The sequence below is a fragment of the Phaethon lepturus genome, unplaced genomic scaffold (genome assembly GCF_000687285.1).
Source record: "Phaethon lepturus isolate BGI_N335 unplaced genomic scaffold, ASM68728v1 scaffold36164, whole genome shotgun sequence".
In the NCBI taxonomy this organism is placed as follows: domain Eukaryota; kingdom Metazoa; phylum Chordata; class Aves; order Phaethontiformes; family Phaethontidae; genus Phaethon; species Phaethon lepturus.
In genome coordinates this window covers 1-20,638 of record NW_010535304.1, presented here as the reverse complement: position 1 = coordinate 20,638, position 20,638 = coordinate 1, and the positions used below count along the sequence as shown (strand labels likewise).

Below are 20,638 nucleotides of genomic sequence, written 5' to 3'. Positions count from 1 at the left end.
TGGCGTGGGCCAGCCACAGGAGATGCTCCTGGGTACCCAGCAGCTTGCAGATGCTGCCAGGTAGTTGTAGTGGAAGAGCTCAGGTTAGTGTGCGCTGTCTTCTTCCATTTGTTATCCACATTTTGAGAATTATGGATTAATTGGATTACACGTAAATAGGGGATAATAGATTAAAGGGATATTATTGGGTTAAAACCCTTCTTAAACCCCTTCACCTTTCTTTAACGTCATTATGCAAGATAAAAATGTCAGTCATGAGATAAACTTAGCGTGAATCCTCCCTTTCTTGATGCTTTTGTAGCTTCATTCGTTTGAGCACCCTCCACCCAATGTGATCCAGCTGTTCTGAATACAAATTCTGCTCTGCTACCAAAAGGTTTTACAAAAGATTACCTCTGTGAGTCAGGATTTCAACCTTTCTGGTTTTTAGGACAGATATTGTTTGTGTGACTGAAAGCAAGACAGGTTTCGCTCCTACGCCGCATGATGCAGTTCTGATTGCTTTGAAAAAAGGTTGAACACAACTCGAGCTGCACACAGGAAGTGCTGAAAAGAGGAAATAGGATAGTGTTCTCAGAGGTAGGATGAGCTGTGACGCATTTGTAACATGTATTGGTGGAGAACAGGATTATTTTGCACTCCTGTATAAGCAAACGTAGCTTGTGTCTGAAGCTCTCCAGTCTTACAAAGAAGCAGCAATTAATCCCAATGTACTTAAACTTTATCTTTGAAAATGGGCAGATCAGATTTAAATGACTATTCAAATGGTTGAGCCGGAGGGAAAGAAGCTAGGAGATCCTGAAATGTCTGATCTTGACATATGATATCTGTGCTTTCAGTCCTTTCAAGGCTGGCAGCAGTGCCATTTTAATGCAGTTTGTCCTCCCTTCTTAGCGGGGAGAGGGATTGGTTTAACAGTTGACTGGTCTGCACATGGCTGCAATAATGCTGGTGTGGGCATAAATGGGGACTGCTTTGTTTTGATGGGACTGCCAGTTCATGCTGGTTTTAACATAACTTTGGCCATAATTAACACTTAGAGAAAGGAAACATACTTCTCTCCAGGAAACATGTGTTGTGTTAGTACACTCTCAAACATTTTGACCGAGATTTGCAGTTTGGTAAGTAAATACACTGCTGCTTACCTCAACACTTCTCCCTAAATACCGTTAACACCTTTATTGAAAATTAGTTATTGTGTATGCTTATTAGCAGTGTTTCAGGAGTTTACGATAAAATTTCTCCTTAAACAGAGAACACTATATCAAGCATTAGAGCATAGCACTGGCAACTGGGAAGCAAATTGTTTCCCCTCACCTTAGGAGACACCAAGCAAGTTGCTGAATTGTTGCTATAAAATAGGGAAAGTATCTGGTTTTTAAATTCAGTTTCTTGAATAAACTAGTTATAGGTATGTATGTGTAGAAGTTTTGTCCTGTTCTGTTGACTGGGGCATGTTTGAAAGAAGAATCCTCATTAGAAAACACTGGGAGGAGTGACCAGTGAGAGAAATTAATTTGTAGAAACACAAAAGATGTGAAGGAACCAAGATTATTTTATTTACCTCCAAGTCTGAGGCCAGTGGAAGAAACGAGACCAATTCAATGTCTTGACATAGGTCTTAGTTCAACTTTACTGGTCTTATAATCAAGACAATTGTGGATTTGAGATCAGTAATTTAATTAGGGCTCTGTGCGTTCACAGGATAAATGTATCACCTGGATCATCTGCCTCTTTTGTGTAATGTTACAGATGTCCCTTGTTTGGATGGAGGGGGAGGAGGTTGTAGTGTACTCTTAATACCTCTCCCACTAGGAAATCTGCATTGATTTGACTAAAACATTTCTCTACTAATTATCACTGTGCTTATTACTGAAATTTCAGAAGACATCTGGTGGAACTTCATTAGCAGCAGTACTGATTTGCAGTCAGTCTTCTTTTGAATCAGCTTGGGTTGGGGTGTCAGGAAAATAAAGTTTAGAGATTCTTTTCCAAAATCCTCAGATATGGATTTATCTGAATTAAACCTCTAACAGAAAAAAACCTATACATAATGAAGCGTATGCTATAAGGATTACTAGGGTGTCGTAAGATGCAGAATTTTAAGCCTCTGGTTATTCCTCCGTCATCTTTCTTCCTTGAAGCATCTTTTCCCATGTTATAGATGGTTTGGTTTGTGTGTCAATTTAGGCATGTACATGACAGCCTAAAAACACTGTAGTTACCTGTTCTTATTCTAAACTAGGCTTTTAAAAAAGCTTTTTTTTTTTTGTCATTTTTGTTTGTGTGTTTTTGTGGGTTTTTTTAATGAGATAAAATAGGAAAACTTAGTTTCTCTTTTCCCAGAAATTCAAGTAAGGTCAGGAAGATAAAATGTTTGGTGGTTCCTAGAATTCTAATCTAGAGTTACTATGTTATATCTCCTATTTTCTCTAAATATCTCATTTATTCTTTCAGATACTTAATAAGTATTGTCAGTTCAGTATGTTCCACAGAACTTACAGCCAAATGCAGATGGTTTGATAAATTGTATGTTTCTTTCTTTAAACCTTGTGATGACTAAATCTTTATTTGATGCCTTTTCTCTCTCTTTTGTTTTTTTTTTTTTTTTAAGTGATTGCTATTGGAAAAAATGTAGTGTCTGTGTTCCCCTAGAACAGCTAAAAAGCCATTTGGCTATGCTAAGGTTTCAACAAATCATATTTAGATTGCTGACATTGTCTTCATGGAAACCAAATAAATTGGTGCCACTTCCTGGGTTTAAAAGATGTGTTCATCTGTTGTGTATTTCATGTAGGGTTGGTTTTTTTTTCCCTCCCCCAAAATATTTTTGTGGTTACTTTGCTTTAGGCACTAAGCAGCAACATTTTAGACAGTAGTCTTTCTCTGTGCCATGTTTTGTTTATAGAAGATAAGGAATCTGGTTTACTTCAGAAGACCACGCGAGCAGCTACAATATAGTATTGTCCTATAGGTAAATGACCAATATGTGCTGTAATCCTGTCTTTGTAGAAAGAGTGCATTACATAAAACTTGAGATATTTCATTGTACAGGCATGAGCAAGACTAGTTTAAATAAATGCAGTGTTGTAAGGGAAGCTGATGTAACATCAAGTACCTTGATAAGAATATGATTTAGTTGTGTTTTCTTGTAAATCACTTGTATGTTCATGATAAAATGACTTGGCTTGGCTTTCTTCAGTAAGGATCACAAGACTCCAGGAGGCACACAAGCTGTTTTGAGTCAAACCTTTCTGAAAATGGAATACTTGAGAGTTGTGAATAAAGTTATTTAACAGTCAACTTGCTGTGGTTTACATGCATTTCTGAATTAGGAGGCGGCTGAAGGGCTGCAGCTGAGATGCGTATACTCCATCTGAACAAGAAAGGGCATCTTCTACAAGCAATCAAAATGATTACTTAAAATCCAAGATTCTGGTATGATTTATTTTAATTCTGTATTAAAGAAGCAAAAACGCAGCCACCTAACACTGGAAGGTCTTTGAAGCTGCAGGCTGTTCATTCTGTTGTATTGGTGTTTCTTCAGGAAGTTTGCTTTATTACAGTATGTAAACATGCAGATGAGAAATGCGATCAAGCCTGCATGGCTGTCATTTCTGTTGGCATCTTTGGGCCTGTGCTTTAAGTTAAGTAGAAGGAAGTGGGCAGTGGATGAGTAAGGCGCAACGGTATGGTTCCTGCAGTCTAACAGGTCATTGGTAACTTTCAACCATGCTTCGTAAGTTTGCAATTCAGAACTGTTTAATTGGAAAAATTACTTTAAAGGGTTCACCTGCATTTAAAAAAAAAAGTTCACTTGTGAAGGTCTTTGATTAGTCACATCTCTTACGTATTTTTAACTAGATCTTTAATTTGACTTTGCATGTGCTCACAGAACATGGACGTGAAGACAATGGGAATGTAATGGAGAACTATGGTTTTCTAATGGGGGTAGATCCTGCAGTTTCTCAGTCTCCTACTGATTTTGTCATTGGCATGGCTCCTTTGTGGCATGACTGCAGGAGATTGACTGCTGCAACAGCCATGTGGCAGGGGCTGGACGCGGTGAGCTGCACTGGAGTTAGTGGGGCAGAGTGGGGAAACCCAGTTTCTTTTTTCTAGTTGTCTCGGGTAAACCAGAGAGTTTACAGTTTGTCTAAAGGGAAATTTTAGAATGTGACAACTGTCTGTTGAATGTAGCCATTTAAATATAGCCACTGTCATCGATTTACAGAGCGAGATCTAGTTCTGTATCTAATACCAAGAAAAAGTAGCCTAACACAGAAGCTGTCTTTGGACAGCTGTTGTTGTACAGGGCTGTGAATAGATCGCTTTCTTACTCAGTTTTAACAATTGCTGGCGTTAAGGCTTTCCTTGGTTGTTGTGTGGTGGGTTTTTCAGTGGATTCGTCTTCATTATTGCATAAAATACATAGGCTCACCCCTTTGGAAAAGGATCCGAAGTCTTGCTTGGTTGCTTTGTAATGCCACCTTTTTGAAGGTTGTTTAAAATGGGTCAAAACTCTTCAGTTCTACAGTAGTGCATTCTGATAACAATCTGTTAGTCGTGGTACTTTGCTGTTCAAGAGTATCTGTAGTTAGCAGAGCTAGCTACTAGAGCTTAGCCTGCTAATATGAAGATGTCCAGGTCAGATAGATTACCACTAGCCTTGTAGCTGTATGATATGGAGGAGTGTCTGGAATGTGATGGAAGAACAGATGATGAATTTGAAGCTGTCGTAAGTTCCTGATGCCATGCAAATTGATACAAGCCAATGATGGAACAACTTTTATCCTTAAATACACAGTTGAGTCATGTTGGCGGCACTTGCTTGGTGTGTTTTATTAGTTGTCTGAATAGATTTTCATAAGGGAAGAACCCAGTGACTGAGCCAAAGATGTGGAGGAGGGAAGCCTGGTATATCACTGCTTTATTGATTGCTTTTATAGTTTAATCTCTTGAGTTTCAGAATGGCCACCTTGATACTTGTCTGCCATTGACTTTGATACACGACAGCCTAGAAAGCTAAGCAGTCGTCTTGGTGTGCTTTCTGGCAGTTACTTTGCTGTTGGATATATGGCTCTAGAGTGTTGCTGTTGCTGCAGGCCAATGTATTTTGCATTCATGTTTTCAGGAAATCTCCTCTTTTGGGGGGGATTCTGGGGGTGTTTTGTGACCTTTACAGGCTGTGGCTTACCTGTCTGCTCCAACTGCTCAATTCATTGCAGTAGCAGTAAGCCCCAGGACTTAAAGGAGAGGTAGTAATTCATGCATTCCTGTACTGTGGAGTTAATGCTTCTTTAGGGAGTAGACATTGCCATAAGTAGTATAAAAAAGAGCTGTCTAAAATATATGTATGCATGCACATACACACACACATATGCATACTTAAAGCCTCTGAGGCCCAGGTGTTCTAGAATAAACACCTCCACTTAATGAGTCTGAAATCTGGCTGATTTGTATGTAGTCCTGTGGGGAAGGGACGGTTGCTGGCTCCTCCTAGGATTTAAAAAAGAAATTAAGTCTGACCTTAAACTTTATTTTGTCTTAACATTTGGCTACAGACAGTGGTCTTAGTACTTGGAAGGCCTGAATTGTGATCCTGTTACTCCTGCTCGGGAAGCTTGATGGATTTGTGCAACAAGGTTGTGTATTTTTATTTTCTGTGAAATAGGAATGCTCTTCCCCCTTCACTTTCCTTACAGGATTAAGACTGGAGCAGATTTCTGAAGTGCTGAAAAAGATGTACATATAAAATTCTTACTGCTGTTATTGCAAGCAGTTGCTGCTGTGTGCCGCCAGACTTTAGAATGGTTGGTGGCACTGCTGCAGTTTGTCACGCTAGAGACAATCTGGTAACGTTAAGCCAAATAGACTGTAATCTTTCCCTGCAGGTGTGTCAAGTGCAGGTGTCGACAGCAAGGCATGTTGCAACCAAAGTCCGAGTCTTGCCTAATTAAAAGTTGATGTTCAAATTGCACACTTAAAGGTGCAGAATCTACTTGTATTATGTAACTTTTTATTACCTGGAAAACTTGCAAAGGTACCTGGCTTATGTGTCTGCTGCCAGAACCCTTTATGGACTGTTGTTTACCCTACCCTACTTTACTGCTGCTTAGATGACACAGTTTAATATTGAGGTTTGATATTCTTCCTAGATAAGTTTGCAGAGTTCAAATTCAAGTGAGGGGAAGTCATTATCAAGGCATAACTGCTGTCCTAATTCACTTGTCTGGCTGAGACGTAGTCACCCCAGCCTTGGATGCTTCATGAATTTCTCATCAAGAAAATTCAGTCAGAATTCTTGCTCTTCCATCTGCAGAGTGAAAGCACAGATGGTTTCTTCTCTGTATTTACTATGAAGTAAGTTAACAGCTTTGTAATCAAGAGCTTTCAAAGGGAGGCATGTTTCTGCTGATGCTGAGAATCCTAATAAGTTACTACTTTCCTTTGCAGTAAATTCAATCAGTATATTACCTGTTGCTAGTGAACTCAGGTTCAGCACCATCCTTGTAAGAGTTCTTCCTTAATCCCAGCACCCTAACAGAGTTCTGGAGGGTTGACTGTAGTTCAGGCTTACAATGAAAAATCTGATGTTCTGCTTTACTGGAGGGATTAAAAACTGCAGTTACTATTTGAAAGGACAGTGATGGCTTGAATCTGGAAGGTAACCTGTATAACAGATGTGATATCATGCAGCATGGAGTGCTGTTCGTTACTCCCAGAGTAAGGAGTTCTTGTCCAACTTGGTTTGTGATAGGAAAGTTTAGTAAAATGCTTCATCCGTTGTGGTTTCTTACCCTCTATTCTGCTAGTCATTTGCTATGCTCAAGGGAAGTACCTGTATGAATGGGATCATATGGCAATGCAGTTATAAATTAATTTATCTCCAGTGATTAATCCCTATACCTGAATGCCTGTGTGCTCAGACTTTTCAAAGGGTTAGAAGAATTGAATGTATCTTTTCATAATGAAGGTGTGGTTGCTTCGTTGATACTCCCTGTGGATAACACTGTAGGATTTATTTAGCACTTCTAAACTTGGAAAGAATTTAACTATTAAAATGTGCCTACCTATGCTTTTAAGCTTAAATATTAACTGGCCTAAAAATAAAAAGTCAGTTGTGTTCTTCGGATAGCTGCTTAAAAAAATGGTAGTGATTAAATGTTACAACACTTAAATCTAGATTAAGGTAAATTAACTGGACTTCAGAATGTAAACAGTTGGGATCAAGTGTGCCACTTACTTAAATGACCATTTGCTTTGTTTTTAGGGAGAATCTGTAAAGTATTTCTTGGACAACTTGGATAAACTTGGAGAACAAGTAAGTTGGTTTTTTTTTCAGTCATGAGTTTTAAATAGTTTTTGTGATCTCTGGGTTTTAAGCAGATGAAATGTAGTTAGTGTCTACTCAAATAACTTTTTCTTTAGTTAACTTTGACTGTCCCATTATCTCAGCAGTTCATCATGATCATGTCAAAAACACAGGGCAACGCAAGGGCCAAGAGACTTTACGGAAATAAAAAGTCTGTAGAAATAGAACAAAAAAAAAGATTTAAAAATGCTTGTCCAGTCAGAGGATTGTTAAAGTAACATTCAATGCTAACGGATATCCAAAAATTACTGCTTTTGGTTTTGCATATCCAGCTAGAAACACTACGTTAAATCAGTGCATAGGTCATTGGTACCTTTCTGTAGTATCTACTTTAAAATAAACAAACTTGGTACAGAATAAAATCTCTTTTCTCTGGGGGAAAAGCCGAAACTTCCGTAGAATACTTTTTGATAGAAGTGTTGGTTAAACCACGACACTGCTTGAATAATGAAGTTGTATGCTGATACTCATCAGCGGTGTACTGCAGAAATGGCATGTGGAAAAACTGTGTTTAAAATGGGATGCTAGCTTGAACTCCATGGGAGGCAGTTTCTCCATGGTCATTTCCAGCTGATGGCTAATAAATGATGAAGGAATCCAAACCACTTCAATTGAGTCTTGTTACATCATGCTTAATTTCATTTTTCTTTTTCTCTTCAACAGATAAAAAACTAATTTTAAGCCAGACTGTTTTTCTGCTTTGAAATGTCACTTTTTTCACTAGAGCCCTGGTGATCATCTTGCAGATGATATGCTTCCCAGAGATCTTGCTTGAGAACTCCAGCACTCGCTCTCTAAATTTTGATTTGGTCTTGAGTTATAAGGCAATATGAGAATTTCACGCACTTTAATGAACTGCTAAACTTTCTGCTAACGGTGGATTTCTCATGGTCTTTGAATCCAATGCCACTTTAGTTTCGAAGGGTTTTGAGTGTTGTTTTCACACATTTGTGCACATTTGGGTAAAGATTTTTGCAGCTGCTTTTCAGAGTCCTTTATTTGAAACCCTAGTCCATTCTGTGATTAAAGTGTGAAACATGAAGTCATTAGTTTTTTATTATTTTTATATACATACACACACACACATATCGTAGGTCCAATGTTGCTGTGGGAACACTGAGCTCTGAATTACAGCACTTCCAGTTTAAAGTTAGACCAAATGGTGTTGGGAGACAGAGGGGCTCTTCAAGATCTGCCGTCGTAGACAATGTTAGGTCTTTGTAGAAAAGGTGCTAACTAAGTTTTGTTACCGACTGAAAGATTTGGTAGGTTCTTCTGGTTTATTCTTATCTATACACAAGATTTGTCTAATGATTATTTTGCCAAACTGTATTAATGTAAGTATTTTACTGTTCTTATCTGTTATCTGATACAACTGAGCTGGCCTGCAACTAAATTGCTTATAAACAGATAGACCTGCGATTCATGTGCCTCTTGCCAAAAGGGAGCTGATGGTAACAGCACGTAGGGAAAAGAACTTAATGTTCAGATTTAATCAGATCAGCAAAAAAAGAGTAGCTGGCTGACATATACACGTGGGATCAGCTGGATTCCTTGCAGTGGTTTGTTGTTATTTCTACTGCCAGTGCAGACTATGTATTCAAAATATTTCATAGAGAAACATTGCTTTCCGTGGTGTCATTGGATCTTATTCATGCCTTAAATTCTAATTTTAACTAGGCAAACGGTGATGTGATAGCCAAAAGACCTACCTGATAACAAAAAGAAGTCCTTTAGAAGAAAACCAACTGTAGTGAATTTGAGGAAGGAGACAATGTGGGCAGAAAGCAGATGTTCTGTGTCAGTATCAGTCTCTGTTCTTGGGAAGAGCTGTGCTTGCAGGCAAATAGAGCTGCACAGAAAATAAAACAAAAAAATAACAAACCTTCCCCCCTACAAAAAAAACGCAAACAACAACCAAAAATGGGAAGAAGGTGGAAAAGAAAACAGTCAACATGGAAGACCAAGCGAGAGTGTGCTTGGGGATGCTTGCAGGAGAAGTACAGATTGACAATGGCGAAACATTGAAAGGACACTGAAAATAATACTCACTGCCATCTCGGGAAAATACTCGCCTAATGATGTAGTCTTCAGATGCAGAGAATGGGATCAACAGTGGGAAAGGGCCTAGTTCAGAATTGCTACAGTGGCAAGTTGCTAGTATCCCAAGGATCTCGGCATGAGAGAGAAAACATAATTATCCTTCAGAAAATAGCTAAAATACTGGGAGATTCTTGGGAGTTGTATTTAGTTTCCTGCAGCCAAATGATGGCTGTATACCAAGCACTTGACTTCCAGTGCACTCATTTGCAGACTGTTGCATCAGAGTAGCCATTATCTGATCTAAAACATGGTAGGTCTTCTGTGCATGTGGAACTTGAAAGTACTTGAAAGGATTTTATTTGTGGTTGCAAGTGTGGAAGGAATTTCAAATGAGTAATAATACTCAAGAGGGAATTTGTCAGGAATTCTAGGGATAAGCTCCTTGTTCTTGAAAGCTTTACTGAATAAACCATACAGGCCAACTCCCAGGACAGTTTGCTTTATGCTCTTGTTTCAATATTGAACCTATATATGGTTTTACTATTGATTTTATTTATTTACTTACTTTAACAATTTTAGTCACTCCTGAGCTTTCCTAAGACCTTCTGGTTTTGTTCTGAGAACTTGAGGCTAACTTCCCGAATAACAAAAGATTATATGTTCCTGTTTGAAAGATGGAATAAGTATTGAACCTGCAACTCTTGCCTAAACATTAACAGTCAGCTTTACTCAAAATCCCTTCACGTGTACCCAGTGGCATTACAGAATCACAGAATCATTAAGGCTGGGAAAAGACTTTAAGATTGTCAAGTCGAGCTATCAACCCAGCACCACCATGCCCACTAAACCATGTCCCGAAGTGCCATGTCTACATGTTTCTTGAGAACTTCCAGTGCCTACAGCACTCATTGCTCTATTCCTCTGATTGTTCTCCCTCTCTAACAATTTTTGGTAGAAAAGACCCAAGATAAATTTAACAAATAAAGAGAAAAATCTTAGTACCCTTTAAAGTTGCTTCTTTTAATCAAACATGGGGGTGGAAGCACGTGTCTGTTGCTCGGTTTGGAGAGAACAGGATACTGCTTTAGCAGTTCAACTCTCCTGCAGATTTAGGTGGTGTGGGTTTTGGATGTGTAATAGTACTACAGCAAAATGGGCAGGGTGGGGAGCCTGTGCTTCAGAGAGCTGCTTTGTAATTCGTGCCATGATAAAAATCAGTGCCTTAGTCATGGGCAGCTCGAATGAAGAAACCTGGGAGTTCAAACAAAACAGTTTCTCTCGAGCTAGTTTCACTTTTGAGCTTACATAGTAAAGCAAAGTGATCCTTGAGTTTTTGGAACTTTACACTCATTTCATGATTTTTAAAATTCCTTTCTTAAAGGCTGTGGATCAAATTCACCCAGCTGCCTTAATACTGGTATTTAAATAGCCATGTACGTTGTATGTTTGTTCCCCCCACCCAAGCTTACTAGTTGAATCAGACTTTCTGGACCATGGTCTTACACATCTTTATAAAAGCTCTGAGTCTCATAACTGGCACTGTCAAAGGAAGATCATAGATCATTCACTAAGAGGAGACTAAAATTCCAGCTCTGAAACCTAAATCACTCTCTCTGAAGTTCTGATAAATGCTGGAAAAATGTAAGGAAGAGTTTCCATAACAAGTGAACAACAAAGCTTTAAACTTTAGTGTCAGCCAGCTGTCTGTTACAGATGCACTTTTTAAATAGCAGAAGGACGTGGTCCAAATGCAAAAGTGTAATTCTAAGAATGAAGAAATCCCCAATATAAGTCTTGAATTTCATTGCTGTCAAAAGAATTCCTCGTCCTGTTAGTGTCTGCATCCACTGATGATGACTGTTTATGTAACAGCCAAAAAACAGTATAAAACCACTTATCCTGCCTGTTTAATTCTGGGGGGAAAGGTGGGCTGGAAGACTTCAGGGTACAGCTGACTCGCATGCCCTCCTAGGCTGTACGACTGGGAAAAAGGCTGTTGTCCTCAGCTGCCTGTTTCTTCTCCTATTCTACTAATTGCACAGTCTGTTTTGGACAAAATCAGACTGTGTGAGCTCACAGGTGTGGCACACAGCTAACAGAAGTGACATTTTGGACCAGTACAGCTGGATGCAAAAGATCTATGGCACAAACAGAGTAGGTTGCTTAGGTTTCGCCTTTCTGGCACAATTGATTGCCTTAAAAATTACTTGGTGGAGGAGCTCTTTTTTCTAGAAGGAGTCGTGCAGTATGCATGGGAGGAACTGAGTGCCCACAGTTAGAACGGGATACTACTGTGAGAAACCTGTTTTAGACCCTGTTTGCTGCATTGCAGTGTTGGCAGCCAGTGTGTTTCCCAGCTTCATGGGAAGAGGATGAATGAAGCATAAAGTAACCCAGAATGAGGGAAACTAGCATGAGGAATTGATAGTACACCTCTCAGGTTGTTTATGGGTCCTTGTCATGTGGCAAATGGAAAGCTTCAGTTCTCTGGGGTACATGTTTTGATTTAATATTGGGTGTGTTTCCTGCTTTGGACTCTAGATCATTCCAAATGCTTCAGTGTTAGCATATAAATATACATACATGTATATGTTTATTGAAAACATCATGCTGTTCCTCTGCAAGCTTTTCTTTCAATTGCAAGTCAGCTGTGATCACTGTGCCTGTGACTTGTATCCTAATCAGCAAACTCTCCTTTATTTTTTTCAGGATTATCTTCCCTCACAGCAAGATATCCTGCTGGCACGAAGACCCACAAAAGGGATTCATGAGTACGACTTTGAAATAAAAAATGTTCCTTTCAAAATGGTTGATGTAGGTGGCCAAAGGTCAGAACGGAAACGTTGGTTTGAGTGCTTCGACAGTGTCACATCAATACTCTTCCTTGTTTCCTCGAGTGAATTTGACCAAGTCCTTATGGAGGATCGGCAAACGAATCGCCTTACAGAATCCCTGAACATTTTTGAAACAATAGTCAATAACCGGGTTTTCAGCAACGTCTCGATCATTCTCTTCTTAAATAAGACGGACTTGCTTGAGGAAAAAGTACAAAAAGTGAGCATCAAAGACTATTTTCCAGAGTTTGAAGGGAATCCCCACTGCTTAACAGATGTCCAAAAATTCCTGGTGGATTGTTTTCGTACTAAACGCCGGGACCAGCAGCAGAAGCCCCTCTACCACCACTTCACCACTGCTATTAACACAGAAAACATCCGGCTAGTTTTCCGTGATGTCAAGGATACCATCCTTCACGACAACCTCAAGCAGCTTATGTTACAGTGATGTGCAAAAAGACGTTTTTATTTGAGTAACTTTTGTGTGTTTGTTTTTTTTTTTAACTAGAAGTTTACAGCAGGAGTAGAGAAATCCAGATCCTGTCAGACTTCTTGGTATGTGGCTAAAAGCTGCTGCTGAACACATTATTGCCAATTTCTGCAGAAATTCAGGCTTAGTCTCTTCCAGTGTAGCTTCAAGTTGACTCAAGTTGTAATTTTATAGCAGACCTATGTCTAAGTTACCTGTAAAGTGATAAATTTGACATTTTAAGAACGTGTGTATTATCCTAGAAAATTCATTCTACCTTCAGAATTCCAAGTCCAAACTTCAGTGAAATTGTTGCAACTGTTAGACTATGGCAGTAATTTAAGGGGGGGGGGGAACGTTTCACATCTAACTTCATTATGAAGACTGCGATACCATAGCTGACTTATGATTTCTCAGGTCTGTCGTTGGTTAGAAATCCCACAAATCCCCTAAATCCCTTGCTGGAGTTACCTATTTGAAGCTAGCATTCCTGGGTGTAACATACTTCCTGTTTAAGTGTAAATCTTTGCATGGGGTTTTACTAGGAGATACTTTAAAAATACTTAGGCCGGGAGCTTCAGACATATCTGGTGGGAAGTACTAACGCAGGCAGAAGTCTAGTGATGAGGAATTAGTGAATGGCACAGTACACGGTTTCACGCTGTTGCATTGTACGTACGTCTTGGAGCCATGGCAAAGCACAGAGCACTATGATACGGTCCTCTTGAAATTCTGATGTGGGAAGGGGGAGCAAGCTAAACTTGTATTTCTTATCTTCACTAACCAGATGTTACTTGTAGGTACCTTACTTATTCTTGAAGCGCTTTAATATAGCACTGGTTTATTTTTACTTTCTTCATGACTTCTTACAGTGTGCCTCATTTTACTCAGTAAGCATTTGGTGATGGATAGAAGTACTTGCAAACCTAAGTGCCTCCTTGTGTTCTGTCCTCCTATGGTATTTTCAGTGGCCTTATGTGAGCATATGTGTTCCCAGCAGAGGCCTTATATAGCTGACACCATGAAGATGAATGTTTTCTTCTGAAAAAAGGAACATGTCACAGCAGAATGTGCTTCAGCTGATGAGGTTCTGAGACTTTCCAATTAAGTCTAGCAATCCTAAGTGTACTTGAGCCAAATATGTTGCACAGCATACTCCAGAATGCTGCTTGTGACTAAGAATATTTTACCAGAAGTTCCATTGCAGTTTCCTCCTTTTTTGGGGGGGCAGGGGTGTGGGGGGTTGTTACTGTTGCCATGTGATTAAAAAAATAATAATAATAAAAAATACTTCTTGTCCAGAAATCCTCATACCACACCACATACCACAAAATCCACCACCACACAGCATACCACAAAATGAGAGTAAGTTGGTGAGCTTGTGTTTTAAAAAGTAGTGCCACTACCAGGTTTCCCCCAGACTGTAGTGTCATGTAGGCAGTTCAGCGTGCCACTTTGCCCCATGGAACTGGCCAATTCCTGTGGATGTTGATGCTGGCCAATACCTTCTTAAAGGAATTTTTATTAACATACCGCATATGTGGCAAGCGGTGTGACATAATATTCTCACTGCTTGGAGCAGTGTCCTTGCTAGAACATAGGAAAGCTGCCTGTCTTCTGAACTTAGCCTTTTACTTACTGTGATTGTAAGTTGTATTAACATCTCTGTACCTCGTTCTCCTGTCAGTAGAAGGGGAATAATGTATTTTTATTTAGTTAGGTGCTTTGAAAGACCTCTATTTTTTTATATCATCCAGTGAATAGTCATAAATTAGTCTGCGATTTCTGTGATAAGGCACTATTTTGGGAGGAAAGAATTCTGGAAAGAGCTTGGGAGAAGTCACGGTAAATAATCTAAACATGAACAGAAAGTCTGGGTGCAACACTGATGTCAGGAGGATTAATATAATCTTTAGAAGGGGATATTTAATGTAAATTTTGCCTCCTTACTGGACATGGGTATGATTACTTTTGGTTTGGCGTCTTCAGGTCGTATGTGAGCAGTTCAAGAAGGATGATGAACTAGAGACCTCAAAAAAGGCTAGGGAGGCTATTTAAAGGATCGGACAACATGCCTGTAATAGGAGTCCAGACGTTCTCCGCTTCCCTCTTTGGAGAGGGATGAGGGGTTGATTTGGTTGAGCTACAAATGCTTACATGGGCAGACAACAAACCTCTGTCTAGTAGCCTTAAGGTACACTGTTGTAAAGCAGAAATTGAACACATCCATGCCCTTGTTAGTCGACAAGAGGACTAACAGGTTTGATTTTTTCCATTGCTGACAGGTGTCTGAACAACCTCCTTTTTTGAAAAGAGACTTATCTCTGCTCTGGTTAAAATAATTAGTTTGGAGACGGTCTGTAGTATGTGTTTTGCAGAGTGTCAGACTAGACAATTCCAGAAAAAACTAAAGGCTGAGTAGTGGGTGATATGAAGATTACCAGGAATTTGTCTAAACAAATTTGTTTTATGTAAAATGCTGATGAATTTTGTGTCAAGGGACTTCTTAATTTACTAAAGATCCTCAAAACTGATGTCAGCCTAAGGATATAGTCTGTATCACCAAGGCACTGGGCACTTCTGACGTTAGCTGAAGTGGGAAAAATAGTCAGCAGGCTTCTCTCCTGAACCAACACCAAAAAAATGGTTTTAGTCCTTTCAGATCCCTTTCCCTGTGAACACCAGGGCCTGTAAGATAGCAAGGTGCACCCTGAAATGTTGGGTGACGTCTGACAAAGTAGACCCTGGTAGATAAGCACTATATGAATCTCAGGCAGAAATGAATTATTTTAATGAAATGACTGAGTCAAATCACTCACGTTTCCTGCTCCCACTTCTGCAGAGGGAGTGAGGCAACTAACCTTGATGTAACTGTTTACATGGTTCCTATGTTAACATACCGGCTAAACAAACCAAACCAACATTTGGCTTTTCCACCTTCAGACTTGCTCTTCATTAGCTACCTGAAAAGGAGCACAGTGTGTACTGTTGTATTTCTTTTTAGATTTGTTTCTAAATATTATTTCTTTATGGCAGGATATCATTTTGGTACAAGAGCTGAAGGATCGATGTTTTGAACAGACTGATTTTTACCCTGAAGTAAACAAATGAGTCACAGTTGGCTAGTAAGAGTGAAGCTTGTTCATGTAAACTGGTCTGTGGTACAAGGTCAGGACATATGTCTAGTGAAGGTGGGAAAGCAGGTAGAAAATCAAGTTTCCCAAAACTTACTTAGTTCTCTTTGATGGAGTGAGCTCTGTTAAAAAGATCACTGGCCGAATGGAGATATACCACTGTCTTGTACAGCCTTCCTGTACTTGAAGGTAAAATTGGTGTTTTAGCGACTGTTCTCTGCTGCAGTGTGTTAAACTCAGTTGATTGATACCTGAAAACTGTGGCTGTTCATCAGGGCTTTAAAAATTTTTACTTTTTTTTATGTATTGTATGTGGGAGCGTAAGCCATCAGTTTGTGTAAAACTTAAGCTTTCTTCTAGAATTCCTGCTCTTAAAAAAAAAAAAATCAGGTGGGTTCATTGATCTCAAAGGCTGTATATTGGACTCATTTGTCTAGTAAGTAGCTTTACATTTTGCCCATCAGAATTATTCTAGCAAATTGCTCAGATCAGGCGGGTATTTCAAGCTTCATGACACTTGGCTAGTTAATAGTGGTTATGATCAGTCCCAGCTAACTTGGTCAAACTGCATCTGCTCATCATGTTTGGGAGCAACTCACTGCTTAACAACCGAGAACTTGTGGATGTTTAACATGTCCATTGCCATCAGAAGACTTCTCTGGTTATTTCTCTTTAAGGACAGTTACAGAAGGTTCATTTTCCAACAATAACATTTCCTGTTTCAAATTGATCAGAAGATTCATGCCATACCGAATTGTTCACAAGTTAACTTTACAGGTCTTGTCTATTTGATGGTACCATTAACATAGTTGTTTTTTTAATTACACAGCATTGCAATACAGTGCCATTTTGCAATTTCTTTGCATTGTACTTGAAAATAAGTTGAATTGCAGACTATTTAAAACTGCTTTCCTGCGCTTTCAGTAGCAGTGAGAGCTTACCTTACGTGAAGCCTTTATGTAAAAATATATTTTGTAACAACCTCATAGATCTTTAACAAAACCAAGATTTGTATTAGCTTTGTATAAATGTTCGTGGCTTACAATTTTATATGTTTAACTTTTTATAAACTTTCCAGGGACTACTTTTTATTGTAAATTTTTTTTTCTCCTTGCTTTAGTTTAAGATTGGCAATAAATTATTTCTAAGGGAGGTCTTAGAAGAAAAAACATCACTTCCTTTTTATAAAACGGTTAAATTGAATAATAGTTTAAAACCTCTTACACTTGCTTGTACATTGCTCTGTACATACTCTCCAGAAGTGTTGCCTTTCAGCTATTAATATTTGCCTTGTGTACAAAAATTACTGACGATGAATAAACATATACAGCCTCATGTCGGTGTTATGCATTTATTTTTTCAAATTAATAATGTGTGGAGGCGGCCAACTGACTTTTTTTGGTGGTTGGCTCAGGGCAGCTGTTTTGCTCCTGCCGCTTCTTGTGTTTCAAATAAAATAGTAATAAGAGTTACTCTCTGGTCTCAGGCAAGCTCTTTGCTAAAAGGGCTGGTCCAGGTTCTTGCTCAGCCTAATTGCTTTCTCTCCAGTAGAGGCAAAAGGAAATTGCTGACTTGCACGTGACAACCAGTTTGGTACTCGGCGTTTAAAATATTGATGACACATGTGTGTGTCCTGGCGTAAGTGGCAAGCCTCTGTATAAATTATGTATCTTGGTGTTGCAGAGTTAGATTTTTTTTTTTTTTTAAGCTGTTTTCTGAATAATCCAGCCACTGCCTCCTCTAGAAATGGATCACTGGCTGTTTTGCAACTGGCTGCAGTATGAAGCAATGTTTTGCAGCAAAATACTGATTTCTCCTTGTCATTTTTTATAGGCCTGAGATGCTTCATTTTCCACAGCAGCCCTTGGATTTGGCTGGCATGCTGTGGACACTAAATCTCTGAAAATACCCTGAGCAAGTCGTGCTTGTTCACAGTCAGTGCGCAACGTTAGTATTTGTCCTGATGATCGGGATACACAAACTGTAAAAATTCTTTGTGTGTGAAGGTTGCAGCGGATTGATGGGAACCTGCACGCTCCCCCCCGGCTCTGCGTTGTGGGGAGCAGAGTTTGCTGCGGGAAGGAGCCTCCTCCGCTCGCTGAAATTAGGAGCTAAAAACCTGTCAGAGGCCCTGACGCTTAATCCTGGGGGATCGCAACCTCCTCTCTTCGCCACTTCTTTGCACTGAAGCAGTTATACCAAGTGAACACCCTTTCTGATGTTGCTCTGACTTTGAAAACCGATCTCTTCAGGTTTTTTTGAAAACTTTTTTTCCTTGCATCTTACTTCCTGAGATGCAGTCAGCCACCCGAGGAGTAAAACTAACAGTGTCTAGAACTCAACAGATTGTGTTTGGGGGTATTTTTTAAGCCCAACCTTACAAGTGTAATTGCATCAAGGTTCACGCAGGCTCCTAGTGAAGTTCTTGGTGCTAAAGCTCTCCTCAGAAATAGGTTAGCGGTCCTGGACCGTTCAGCAGCAACTCGCAGAGCCCGATAACCTCACGGCACCGATGTGCCGGTGGCTGACAGCGGTGGGGAGAGCCGTAGGAGGGGCAGGGAAGGAGCGTGCCGCAGGGCTTGTGTGCACAAGTGGAAGCTTCTCCGCTTTCACAGAGCTCTTAACAAAACGCCTCATTGCATGTACTGCCGAACGTAGGTTGGGTTTTCGGGCCTCTTCCTTTCTGCTACAGTAACTCGGTGGTTACACGATAACTGACATGAGGGAACGGACATGGCGTAGGAGCTTTGCCGAAAGAGCTCCCCCGGCTGCCCCGCCGGCAGCCGGAGCCGGTTTCGGAGCTGACCTCAGGAGTCCCGTCCCTGCAGGGGAGCTGACCTGACCCTGCAGCAGCTGAAGGGCAAAGTGCTGGAGGAACGGCTGCCAGCGAGCGGGGCCCTCCGGGAACGCGGCTGCGAACGGGACAAGGGTCTGCGCCGGCGCGGACCCTGCTGGTTTCTTCTCTAAGACACAAGCAAAAAGGTAACGGCACCTTTGTAGGTGCTTCTGGCCAGCGCACCTAATGCGCTGCTTGGCTGTGTTTTCCACACAAGCTAGAGTGTTTTCACCGTGTGTGAAATGCGAATTACTAGATTAAATTAATAAGAAGGGTCCGGGTAGACCGAGTCCCACAAGGTTCTGCAGTAGTGTTTTACTTGTGCCTAACTTCAGATAGTATTGGATTTCTTTTCTGTGCTTTCTTCCCTTGTGTTTCTGTGCACGCTTAAAGATGCGGGGCAAGACGTTTGTTCCTGCTGGAGTGCGGCTTCCACCATCAGCAGCCTTGTGGGCTCTTCGTGCTCACTCTTGCTCCCCAGAGAAGCTCCTGCAAGGCCACAGAGCGAGCCCCGCTCTGGCCTGCGAAACGGGCCGCGGCAGAGCCGCTCCTGACGCCCGAGTTCAGTGAACGAGCTGCGGAGGACTTGAAGATAAGGAATCAAAACACCCAGCGGAAAGGAGATGTGCGCTGAGACGGGAGACGCGTCCCGGCCCACGTGCGCAGCCAAGCTTCTGCCCCGCTTCGCTCCGCGGGGGAAGCCGAGAGCTGGATGAGTTGTTGGGCGCTAGGCCTGGCAGCGCCGGGTCTGGGGGAGCCCGTTGTAAGCAGAGGCCCGCCGCGGCGCTCGCGCCTTCGTGCGAAGGTTAGTATCTGAAGCCCGTGTCCTCCAGCCGCCGGCTGCAAGCAGCAAGCTGCGCGTCCGCTGCTCCCCGGGCAGGGAGGGCTGCACGGCGCGGGGGAGCGAGGGAGGGACATGTTTGTCAGCAGACGCGGTGAGTGCGTACACCTCGTTTCTCTGCCTGGATGCTTTGAAACGTGGTGACCCCGTACGATGACGCCGATCAGTGCAGGCTGGTTTTTATTAAGTTAGGACTCACAGAGCAGGAGGAAGCACAAGACCCTACGCATCCAGCAAAGTGAGTTTTCCCCACTGCCAGTTCCACTATTCAACATAGTGGATCATGCCTGTACAGAAGGTGCCGACTCCCTTCCCAGGCTTCTTCCCACTGACAGGTCGCGATGCTCAGAGCCAAAATCCCTGCCTGATTTCCAGTCCTCTCCCCTGTCCAGCACCAGGCCAAACCTTGGATGGCTTTTAGCCGTGTCGCAGGCTCAGTCCTGTGTTCGCTCATGTTGCCTGCAGCCTGGAAGACCGTCGACTTCTCTTACGTAGAAGCAAGCCACTCATTTACCAGATTCAAAGGGGAAGCAGTAGTGGGAAAAAAAAAAAGGGAGGGCATGTATTTTAACGTTAACACTTCCCCAGACAGCCTTCTGCACTGACTGAGAGGACGAACGACTGTTTCCATGTTGACCGTAAACCGTGCAAACGATGTTTGTGGGATGACACCAGCCGTGAATCATTTACCTCCAGCAACTCGCCGCATCAGGCTGTTAGGGCAGTCAGCACTTCCACAATTAGTGGGTGTGATCACCAGCCCTGACGGGAGGTTCGACTCTGAGGGCTCTGTGTACCCGCAGTCTTTGCCTGGGAGTTCTTCTTTGTTTTCAGCTTTTATAGAAAGAAAAGGCAATATCTACAAACGATACAGATCTTTATGTGGCTGCCTAGGCATAATATTTCGCACTTTTTCTGTATGAGCTGGATCCTCTTACATTAATCCGAAGTCTAATGGTGGGAGCAGCTGTGAATCGATGACCATTTCCTGCTGTAAGCCTCCATTTTTCCTGAAGAAAAAGGAAGCAAACAAAAAAACTTCAGTGAAACCAGCATTTTCGAAGTGTTGTTAACATTAGGATTTGCAGGGGAGCAAGTTGAGCAAG

At 41.2% G+C, this 20,638-nt stretch overlaps 1 protein-coding gene across 1 annotated transcript in view; it reads left to right on the top strand.

The window, feature by feature from the left end:
* GNA13 (guanine nucleotide binding protein (G protein), alpha 13) overlaps positions 1-13,506 on the top strand; it is a 26,093-nt gene extending 12,587 nt beyond the window's left edge. Inside the window, exons 3-4 of the mRNA XM_010285758.1 lie at positions 7,274-7,324; positions 12,128-13,506. Of these exons, the coding sequence (XP_010284060.1) occupies positions 7,274-7,324; positions 12,128-12,700 (624 nt within the window). The 3' untranslated portion in view covers positions 12,701-13,506. The remainder of the gene's footprint in view (positions 1-7,273; positions 7,325-12,127) is intronic.
* Positions 13,507-20,638: the final 7,132 nt, after the last annotated feature.